Source organism: Panthera uncia, chromosome C2 (assembly GCF_023721935.1).
Source record: "Panthera uncia isolate 11264 chromosome C2, Puncia_PCG_1.0, whole genome shotgun sequence".
Lineage (NCBI taxonomy): Eukaryota > Metazoa > Chordata > Mammalia > Carnivora > Felidae > Panthera > Panthera uncia.
Window position 1 is genome coordinate 92,818,859 of NC_064810.1, and position 12,028 is coordinate 92,830,886.

The 12,028-nt window shown below is 38.8% G+C and overlaps 1 protein-coding gene across 3 annotated transcripts in view; it reads left to right on the top strand.

Moving 5' to 3' along the window:
• The window catches only part of TNIK (TRAF2 and NCK interacting kinase), a 393,469-nt gene that overhangs the window by 342,354 nt on the left and 39,087 nt on the right, over positions 1-12,028 (top strand). For 2 of the 3 annotated variants that reach the window (XM_049628573.1, XM_049628571.1), the window contains 4 exons: positions 2,355-2,518; positions 4,502-4,599; positions 5,461-5,484; positions 11,112-11,296. In XM_049628573.1, the coding sequence (XP_049484530.1) occupies positions 2,355-2,518; positions 4,502-4,599; positions 5,461-5,484; positions 11,112-11,296 (471 nt within the window). The remainder of the gene's footprint in view (positions 1-2,354; positions 2,519-4,501; positions 4,600-5,460; positions 5,485-11,111; positions 11,297-12,028) is intronic. The other variant, XM_049628572.1, reaches the window with a different exon arrangement.

Sequence of the window (12,028 nt, forward strand, 5' to 3'; positions counted from 1 at the left end):
ATAAGATTGTTTCTTTAAGGAAAATTCAAAAGGTAGGATACTGCATAAGTATTATACATTTATCATTTTAGGTATTCTCCAAATCAGGGCTAGTTCCAGTATGGATCCAAATCTATTTTAGCCAATTAAGTGCTAGCAGTTTTCACAAAAATAATTACTATGCAAAGGAGTCCTATAAAAATATTGAGAATTTAAACATTTTCCTTAAATTTGATAATCACTTCGGCTTCAGTCGATCATACTGTTGGGTTGACTTAGCAACTCCTTTACCATAAAACCTTAAGATAAATATTGTGATAAATTCTATATTTATGTGATAAAAATTACTAAGTTATGAGGACATATTTATTTTCACATATGTTTTCCAGAGCCACGAGCCATGTCTTACAATAACCCAATATTTAAAACATTTTCTCACTTGATCAAATGTTTTTGGAAGATATATCACCAAAAGCAAAATTCTTAAGTTTTCAAGATAGAAATTATTTGGTCCAGTTGCTGCTATAATGATGTCATTCTGTGGCCAGATTTTTGGTACACTAAAATGCAAGCGTCTCAAGGGAAGAGACCATATTATTTCCATTTTTATACATGAAACATGGGACACCCCACACAGTTTAGTGTGCACTTGACAGTCTTGAAATGAGGGGAGCAAAATGAAGGCTTAAAATTGCATTTTAACATGAATTATTGCATTAAAATCATAGTCTGTGATCACACTAAGGTGTGCAGTTCTGTTTGGAGAACTGAAGACATTGGAAACATGTAGGGGCCCTCGGCAGGTGGATGGCAGTGGATTTGAGCTTTGAGTTGCAGGTTTCACTAAATTATCTATGCACTAATTTAGGCCCAGAATTATATAAATGAAAAGGCCTCTAAGGTATAAATTAAAAAGGAAGAGCTTTGTGGAAACTTTGAGGATGCTGCTTATTTTTATAACAAAATCATAAAAACCTCAGCAGCTGTTTCCCACCACTCTCTTAGGACAGCTTCTATGATCACCAAAAGTGGCTTACGTGGCTCTGTCCATGCTCCCATGCTGCCCTGTGCTCACTGCAGGCAAACATGGAGGAAATTGGCTGCGTGCGTCCGACTAAACCGGCAGATGACAAGACTGTGTCTTGTTCATTACCGTATCTCAAATACCTGACCCAGTGCTTGGTATAGACCAACTGAGTGAGCAAATAAGTACCACTATTTTGGGGGCAGTTTACATATAAAGGTGAATAATAATAAGATTTTATAAAAGTATTTATTCTTGAATTAGCGCCCAATAATTATTTTAAAACACACCTCCTTTTGATAATAGCCAAAGTATATAAAGACTTACTGAAAGAAATTTAAAATGCAAATATACCACTAACTATGTAAGCAGAGAACTTGATTAAGCAATTCACAGAAGAATTATAAATGGCAAGTGAATGTGAATAAGAATTATTCTACCTCAAGAGTAATGTTTTAAAACAACATTACAACAACAAGATAGATTTTTTTTTTTTTTACAAAGTAGCAAACTGCTCATCCTAAAGCGTGGTAAGAATTCAGTAAGATGGTCCGTTTCATACACTTCAGCAAAAACCAGTGATAACATTACACACCCACATACAAAAACATATGCAACACACTCATCCCTGTTCACGTCCTTCCACCCAACAATCCCAGTTCCAGGAAAGAGATGTGACTGGGATGTGCAGGTGCCTGGAGATACTTATTTCAATGTCGCATGTCACGGCAATGTATTGGAAGTAGCTTAATATCCAGCAGTAGAGGAATAGTTAAACTAATTCATCCATATACTGGGTTATTATGCAGCCATTATTATTTTTGTAAGCATAAGAAGCTGCTCCCAAAGCAGTGCTAAGGGAGGGTGGAAAAAAGCTGCAAAACCGAACATACAGCATGCTTCTGTATATACAAAAGTCTAGAAGATACTCTACCAAATAGTAAAATATAGTTGGATGTCTCTTGGGTCAGAGATTGAATGTGTTGCTTCCTTCTTTTATCTTTTAATATTTTTCAAGGTTTTTTGTTTTTTTCGGGTTTTTTTTGTTTTTTTTTATAATGAACACAGGAACAAGGGTTTCAAAGAAAGCCTCCTTTGACGAGCACCATTTCAGAGCTAATACTTTAGTGTAATGACCCAGGAGCTGGGTCAAGAGTTCATCTCATCCAGCAGTATCTGGCTGGGAGCTCCACAGAGGACGACATGACTGTCATTTCCGTTGACCCCTTCCGTGCAGTGTCACACACGTGCTCTCTTTGCTCCTTTGCACCGGGGGTGGGACTGGACTGTACTGTGTCTGTGGATGGCAAGGTGTCCAGGGTGTAGTCACCGCGTTCTGCCTTCCACACAGCAACCCCGACCTCCGGAGAACGGAGCCTGTCTTGGAGAGCCCCTTGCAGAGGACCAGCAGTGGCAGTTCCTCCAGCTCCAGCACCCCCAGCTCCCAGCCCAGCTCCCAAGGAGGCTCTCAGCCTGGATCGCAAGCGGGGTCCAGCGAGCGAACCAGAGTTCGAGGTAAACCTTCCCCCACCATTTACTTCCTGACTTTTGTGATTCCTGCTCCTGGCATGGCCACCACTGTGTGATGCCACAGAGTCCTGACTTCCCGGAGCTTCAGTCTCCATAGATGAGTGAACCGCCATCCCCAGTCATAAACATGTGTGACGTCACAGTGTGGACTAAATCTTTTCTAATTGCAGATCACGTTGTTTTCCGGGATGATCATAGACTATTGGTCTTATTTGAAAATATTACTTTTGAGTCACCTGAATTCCCATTTCCATTTGTTGTCTGTTTAGAGTTTCATGTACCCCCAAGTATCCTCTTCCCGTTATGCCAGTCTTCCCTTTGTGTGTGAATATATTTCATGATACGAAGGATCTCTCAAAGTGGGATTCGGTAAAGACTAACGTAGAACACATATACATTTTAAAGAAGAAATAAACTCTTTGACTTAGAAAGTATATTTCACTCTTCTAGTTATTCCTACCAAAGAGGGATAAAAAATGAGCCTCTCTGACCATTTATTCAAGTCATTTATCACTGTTTAGTTTTCATTAATGAGGAAGCTTGTGAAAAACATTAGCATGTCCAGCTAATTACACATGACAACACATTGCTTCTAGCTAATCAAAATTTACTCTTTCTGAATAACCTTCAGAAGATAATTTTGCTTCCAAGTAATAAACACCAGAACTTTTTTAAGTGCAATTTGATAAATATTAACAAATTGCTGTGCTCTGAGAAAAACCACCAACCCTTTTTCTTAGCCTCTTCATTAGCCACAATCATAGGTTGCCACATATTAGCTTTTTAAGGTTTCAAATAAGTAGAGTCACTGTATTTCCATTTTGGAAAGGTTGAAATCTGGCGTGCAGTGCTCTTGTCTCTGGACCGGGATATGGCTGCCTCCATATGCATTCTTCAGACCTCAGTGGTGCAGCACATAGCTATGTGTACTTCTGTTGCTTTACTTCAAATATAAATTTACTTAATTGAGAAAAGTGCCATTCATTTATCTTTTTTCTATTCACAAGCATCTTAATATCCTTAGAGAAAACTAAAGAAAACTAAAGTTATGCGTATCATTGTAATTCTCTGATCTGGTTTGGGTTTAATTCTTATCTTCTTTCCTTTGGCCCCTAGTTCCTCTGGGTTAAAAACACTGTTGTATCCCTGATGTGTTTCTGCCCATGAAAGACCACTTTACAGTAAAAGAATCTCTCCGATGCCAGATTGTTTTTCTGTACCTATAAAAAAATCTGAGAGATACTCTTCACTCCGTAGCTGTTGGGGGACCTCCCTCATCCTCCATTCTGGGGCTCTTCCCCTTTGTCACCAATACTCTCCTTCCTGTCCCCACCTCATTCTTTCTTCCTTAAAGGACCCAGACAACCCCTGCCCCCCATTTAAAAACCATTCCATCACATAAAATAGGTTTCTATTTTTTCCCACAACACTCCCTCAAAATAACCTACTCTGACGGGTAAGTGGTACAAGAAGAAACCAACCATAGAATGCTAACACAGAAGCTGGTCTAGTGTACTGCCCAGAATAGGACTTGGGTAAGCCAGACAGAATACCAACTCTGCCCATAATTTCAGCATGACCTTAGGCTAGTATGCCATCTCTCTAAGTCTGTTTTGAACAGTGAAATGGGAAAAGAGGGCCATACATTGGGTTGCAGCAAGAATTCGATGAGACAGTTGACATAGAAGGCTTTTAGCATTAAGCCTGACACACATTTAGCACTCAGTAAATGGTAGTGGTGCTGGTACGTGCTAGTTTTTCTTACTATTATCAGTGACTTCCAGGTTACAAGCCTAAGTGCATTTGCCTGAATATTAACAATTTTTTCATGGATGTGTTTCAGGATTTGCCTAAATGAATGATGTATCCCCTGAGTAATCCCGAAGGATGACTCACCACAGAACTCTAGAACTTGAGTCAACACTTTTGATGGTCATTATTTTTCTTGATCCCTGTCTTTCTACCTAGCCAACAGTAAGTCGGAAGGATCACCTGTGCTCCCCCATGAGCCTTCCAAGGTGAAGCCAGAAGAATCCAGGGACATTACCCGACCTAGTCGACCAGCTGTGAGTGCTTTTGAACTCTTTTAAATTACCAGAAAAGCCACGGGACACAGTAGTTGGGGATACACCCATGACTATGAAACAAAACTTAATGAGATTAAGAAGAAGAATGGATGCTAGAAGTATCCAGAAGAAAGTAATACCTGATTAGGAAAGAACTGGACAGATCTCAGATTGCCTATCTGCCATTAGGCTTTCTGCCAATCATTAGCACTACTTTAGAGAATAAAAAAGGTGGGAAATAACTCCTATCATAACATAATTTCTACTCAGCAGCTTTGGCAAAAAGATGTTCAAGCTAGCAGTTGAAGGGATGTGGGCACTTTCTTTGGGTTTCTGTTGTCTACTCTGCCCTCTCCCCATATTATTTTCCATATGAATTAATGTAATTTATGCTGTTTTTCATGTCTTTAGGACTCTATTTTTCTGGACCAAAACATGATAAGCATGGTTTGACCATGGGCCTGACAACTTGAAATCTAGCTTCATTGCTGTGACATGACAGACCCCAGATAGTTTTAGCAAAAGAAATAAGAGCATGGAGGCTGATATTTGAAAGTTGGAAATTAACTTGGGATGAGTTATTATCCATCCACATACTTTACTTAAAATTTCTGAGAACCTTTTCTATGAAATGAATGCGAAGGCTTTTTGGTTTACTCTGGTTTTTACATATTTAAGTAAGGAAGCATAGTGAGAGTAATAGTGAAGGGAATTTGCCCCATTTGGGGTTGACGCCCTTTCTGCTATTTTGCATTTATCAGTTGTGTACTAACAATTCCCATTTTGTGTCTAACCTGCTCTCTTTCTTCTGGCTTTTCCCCCTCCTGTGGATTCTTCTGGATTGGGTTCCTCCTTTTTCAGAGCTATAAGAAAGCTATAGATGAGGTTAGTATTACCTTTTCTTGGTCATGCTGTCACAAGATGTAAATATACAGGTGATTTCCTGATGTTGACATTCAGAAATGTGGCCTGTTGGATCACAGATTTAAAGTTCACTCCTCCGGAGTGGTCTGCTGGAAGGCAAGCCCCTTCAATGGCAGCCAGCCTGAGGCCCTCAGACACTCGGGTAAAGCTCCTTCCTTCGAAGCCAAAATGTCACTTTTCCAATGTTGCAATCTAGCTAAAGATAAACATTAGTTAGTGCTTTGTTATTGGCAGTTTTTCATTCCAGCATCTTCCAATAGCAAAGCCCGAGCTCTTAACCTGTGCTCACCAGCCTCGCGAGGGGATGGCAGTTTTACTAGCAGAGAAAGAGACATCATTCTAAAGCACTCCAAATTTATAATGTGTGATTTGTGAACAAGGAGTTACTGGGTATTGTTAGATTAATTTTGTGGGACATTAACTACAGCATCGGCAGCAACATCAACTTTAGTTAATGAATCCTGGCGAGTTAAGTGACTTTAATTCCTTATCTGCGGAGACATTTTTCCATTAGAAAAATATATGGCTTTGTCAATCTTAGGTAGCTTGCTAAGAAGGATGACTGCCTTCCTGCTGTTTGTCAGACCTGCATGAATACAGCACAGTGGAGTTGTGCTGTTGTTTGTTTTAAGAGACAGGCCTTGCAAAGAGTCCTGAGTGCATGGAATCTGAAGACTACTATTATGGCTTTAAGGCTGTAGCTCTGCTGAGCACTATTTTTGTGAAACGACATGGAAAAAGCGCTGGCTTTGGAATCAGCAAGCTGCATTCAAATTCTAGCTCCCCCGAGTAAATAACTGGCCAGGACCAGTTTCCTAACCTCTCTGGGCCACAGTTTCTTCCTGTGTAAGATGGGGATGAAGGCACCTGCTCTGCCTCGGTCGTAAGATTGATTAGGATCACTCAAGATCACGTGTGCGAGAACATTTTGAGAAAGCCAAGAGGCAGTCCTCATGCTAGTTTGAGCCCGCGGCATGGCGCCATTTTAGCAGGTGGGAGAAGTCGGATCCTATGCTTCTGACCTTTACCAAAGAGCCTCTCTTTTTCAGAATTAGGACTGCCTTACCATTCAGAGTGGTTTAGAATGTTATTTCTTAGGTAAGAGATTACTGCTCATAAAAGAATGAGACTCTGTGTCTACAGTGTGTGGACGGCATTTATAAGAGAGGAAAATGAGGAACGTTTTTCATTGCTTTGTACCACAGCCCTGAACTTTCCCTCATCATAGTCAGAAGGACAGCAATTATTACACCTTTTATCAGTTTTTTCCCACATGGTTGAAGACAGAAAGCAATATTCTGTTGCTATGGCTGCCAGAAAAAGGGTTGTGTGTGTGTGCAACTCAAGGGAAATCTCACAAGATTTCAGCTTGAAGGTGGTTGTCATGAGGAAAATGGATTTCATCTGGTTAACCCAGGATATTTTAGGCTTTTTAAAAATTGCTTTATTTATTTTGCTTTACTCTCATACCCTGGACACAGATGAGAGATAGCAACAGAAGTATAAGTAATTGAGGTGATGTAAGTGGCACACCAAAATCTCGGACCATGTGTGATTGGAAAATATCCTTCAGGTGATTCTGTTAACTATCCCTTGAATATCACTGATCCAAACCACTAAAAATACAGGATTACTTGGTTCTGCCTAACTCAGTAGTTCTCCCCCAGGGACGATTCCACCTCTCCTTTTCCTTCCATCCCCTTCTTTCCCCTTAGGAGATATTTGGCAAAGTTTGGGGTGGTTTTGTTCATCACAACTTGGAAGTGGGGGGCAGTGCTACTGGTAGCCTGTGGGTAGAGCAGAAAGATGCTGTTATACATCCTACCATGCCAAGAGAGCCACCCATAGTAGAGAAGGATCTGGCCCCAAACATCAATAGTGCCACAGCTGAGAAACCTTGAATTAAACCTTTCTCCCATCTTCAGTCACAGGGTTCAATATGGCTTCCTTCCATTGTGACTGATTTGCCATTTAGATAACCCAGGATTGAAATGAAAAGTTTCTAAACTCTTGGAAAACATGTTGCTTATTATTGTTAATTTAACAGTTTGCTTTTTCATGAAAATCAGTCTCAAGGAGTGTCCATTAATTTAGCATTCCTTTCTAATGGGATATAAGATTGTGCAATATAGTCTGTGATTATTTAATACAATCATTGAAAATATTCTTTTCACTCTAGCAGTTAAACATATGACATGAAGATTGATACATAAGCAAATACTGGCTTTAGCACTATATTTTTGTTATTGTGTAAGAATCTGAAAAATCCCATCGCACACCCATAGACAGGACAAAACTTGAACAGTAGCTAGTGATCTAAAAGCTTTTTTTCTCAGTTGAGGATGCTGGAGTTAAGTAACTTCCCCAATGTCACTTCTTAAGATTTCCTAAAAAGGAGATAAATTATTTTCATATGTAAAAAAAAAGACCAGCCTAAAAGCTTTTAACCTTTATTTTAATAATTCAAAAAATTGAACTAAAATCTGAATAAACTACATTGTTTCTAAAAAGAGACCCAAAAAGAGCACCTTTTGAGGTAAAGTCTACATAATTGTCAGATTAAATAAGAGTTTTTTTTAATGAAAAAATATATATCAAGTTAATTCTAAAAAGTGTTACATCAAACAAGCCTTTGGGTAAGAGTCTCCTATCTTCACATTTACTCCATAGTCAAAAAAATCTTACCATTTTGCCATATTTCTTTTTTAGTTGTGCATTTCTCAAATATTTCCATACTAAATAGCACTTTTTTTCTCTTTTTTGAAATTTTTTTTAGCTTCAGGCTTGAGACAGCCAAGCAATAAATTACCACAAAAACTCATTATATGGAGAAAATTGGTATTGTCAGAAAATAAAATGTATGAAAATGGATCTGAACCCAATGGTGTCAATTTTAGATTGTGTCTATTTTCTATAACTTTGCTATTGTAAATTTTTCCAGAGTGGATGGATAAGGAACAAAACTGTAGCTAAGCATGTAGACTATTGGCAATGGAAGATTAATTTTCTTTGACTGGGGTATTACCTTCGAATTACTCATTATTGTTACCTCGGGAGTCTCATATACGTCTCACCGTCCAAGCTGTTACCAAGTAAACTTAAAAGGAATTTGCAATTACTTCCAGTGTTTCAAGAAAGATAACTTTTTAATAATGAAGAAACAAAAAAAAATTCTAATTAAAAGTGAAGTTGTAAAGCAGGTCAGAGCTTTAAACTTTTCCTAGATACAGTGTTTAGAAAAATTTAGGTCATTTTTACAAATGAGAGTTTCTTTAATTCAATGGGCTTTGGACAAGCTAAATATTTCTAAATAGTTTTGACTTTTTAAAAATCTCTTTTATCTTGTCATGAAATGTCAAAGATAAGGAAAATGAATCCACGGGGAAAACGTATTATAAATTTAAATAAATCATAGCTAATATTATTATATTTTACTCAGAATTATTGACATTAGAAATAAATTATTTTAAACCATATTCTCTCTTTAAATTATAATAAAATGCTTTTTTTAATCATAAGTAACATTTTAAATGCCTTATATTCTTTGATGAGACCTAACATGCTCCTAAAATATAGAAGACAAAATAGAAAATAAATTTTGTTATTATTTTACTGGTTTGGAAGATTGTAATACCTTTTCTGTTCATAGCTTTAACAAATATCCAAACTATATTTCCCACTGTGCTCAAGTATTGCATTACCCTTCACTTTCTTCTCAATTTGATAAAGGTAAACATTGACAATGTCAAGAGGAAATGAGGAGTATAAGCTGAAATCTGAATATTGGCTTTTCCTGTTTTGGCCCATTGCCAAAGAAACAAGTAGATTTGCATAAAATTCTGTCTATGTGGTAATTTTCTTCTTTAATGGTATACGTTATATTTAAACACCTTTGAGTCTTTTTAATAGAATTCTATTTTCACTTTCACAGATGGGGTAAATATATCCACTGAGATTGAGGCCATGCGTGTGTGCATGTGTGTAAAAGCCCAGCAAGCATGTTTGGGTGGAAAATGCACAATTTGAATTTTCAGAAACTACCCTTTTCCAAGTGCTTCAATTCAAGTGACTTCAGAACAAATTTAAAAGTCGTGCTTTCCTTTGACTTTATTATGAAATGAGAAAGAAATGACCCTGGACCTTCACTTAGCACCTTGACCTTCCTAAATTCTACACCAAATAAAACACCTGAAGGATTTAACCAACATAGTAATGCCTGATATACAGGTGACAGTAAAGAAACATGATGATTTGTTATCTCCTCAAAATAAAATTATATTTATAATTTAACGATACACATTTATCTCAGTTTTTCTTCTGACCAATTAGGATAGATTATCAGGTATCATTTAGATCACCTACATTGCTCTAATCTTACATCAGGTGAATTGGACAAATACATTTCTGAATTGAAATAAAGAGAGAATATGGCCATAAGAAAACTGTGGGATTTAGTATCTTTCAATGAGTTTCTTTCTCCCTAATCCCCTGTCTCTCACTGAATGCTCTGATTCCCACATGGGTCACTAATATAGGGAGAAATGGTAAGACTGATATCAAATTGCTTTTTCCTCATTTGCATGCTACGTGCCATGGGCAGTTTGACCCATGCAAATTAGAGTGGCCATGCTTTTGCAGAACTGCTTCCCTCTGCATTGCTCTGAAAGCATGTGAAATAAAAGGTAGTCAGAGATTCAGCACACTGCCTGCAATGTGCCTGGTGATTAAATACCACATCATCACATCCATAAGGCTAAAGATTGCGTCATACTCATGGAAAACTGAAAAACGATCTCTTCTCTTTTGGTGTTTGCACATGCACTTTGGTATTCCTCATAAGGGTTTCTGCCAGGTGACTGTAATTTTAAACAAAAGAAAATGAAACACCTATCGTTCTGGAAGAGAATTTCCTTGTGTTTTTTTTTTTTCCTTTCTCTTTTTTCTTTTCGATTTTGTTGTTGTTCCTCTTGATTAATTCAGCTCCGTGGCTATAAATTTCAGTGGCACTAGGCTTTGGGGTGGGCCATTATTTGATGTGGTGCCTCTGCTCTCCAGGGAATGATGACCCACCAAATGAGCCATTGTAGTAGCTGGAACCTTGGGAATTGCTCTGTTCTGTGACTGATGCTAGATTTTTGGTACAGTAGCAATCAAAGAGGGGAGAGGCCATGACCGTGGCTTGGGCAGGAGACCCAAAATACTGGGGAACAATTGCTAATCCCCTGTGTTTTCCCATAAACTCTGAGGGTGACCGACTTCACCTTCCCAAAATAAAATGAGAACCCAATGTTTGTATATATGTGTATACACACAACGCACACGCACATATATACACGCGTATATTCAGAACTGAGCCGTCTCAGTCTAGCAATTGGTTTTGAGCAAAGTCTAAATTTATTTCATCTTTCTTTTCTAGTTTCTCTGTGCTACAAACATCGTTTTCTGAGTTCCATGCAGCAACTATGTTTGTAACCGTTCTATATAGAGCTTTCTTTTCTTGTTGCTTAAGCTGGAGCACTGACTTGCTGAGAGATGTGACTTTGTTGTATCTACAATTCCTACATGCTGAACAAACTTTTCTTTTGTAGGATCTGACGGCATTAGCCAAAGAATTAAGAGAACTCCGGATTGAAGAAACAAACCGCCCGCTGAAGAAGGTGACTGATTACTCCTCCTCTAGCGAGGAGTCGGAAAGTAGTGATGAAGAGGAGGAAGATGGAGAGAGCGAGGCCCATGACGGGACAGTGGCTGTCAGTGACATACCCAGACTGATGTAAGAGGGCGGATTTTCCGATGTCGGCCGGGGAGGGCTAGGTCTCCAAAATGAAAGGACAAGAAATAGGAATTAAATATAGGATTGTTTATGGGTCTCTGGCAGGATCAACTGACTTTTGGGATTGGAGTGTTTATTAGAGCATAGTTCTGTAAGTACCTCTCTCCACAAACACGGTCACTTAGAATAATACATAGTGGCATTTGTACCTGCATATGCTTTATCTAGGTACTCTCATTGGACTGACTCTCTCTTTGGTGACACTTTCTTGGTTCTTTTCATCTCCAGGGAAAATGATGACAACCAGACCGTTGGCACTTGCCTGTCCCCCTTAGAACTGAAAGAGTGGAGGGGTGCCTGGGTGGCTCAGTCTGTTAAGTGGCCGACTTCAGCTCAGGTCATGATCTCGCAGTGCGTGGGTTTGAGTCCCACGTCGGGCTCTGTGCTGACAGCTCAGAGCCTGGAGTCTGCTTCCCATTCTGTGTCTCCCTCTCTCTCTGCCCTTACCCTGCTCGTGCTCTGCTTCTCTCTCTCTCTCTCTCTCTCTCTCTCTCAAAAGTGAATAAACATTAAAAAAAATTATAAAAAATGAAAAGAACTGAAAGCATGGAGTTATGGGCAATGACGTTTAGGAGTTAAAATTTAACAGCATAGACATGTGTTCCTTCCTCACCATCACCTCGACAAGAGGAGGAATGAGGAACACAAACGTATGTGGCAGTGTGGGTTAGC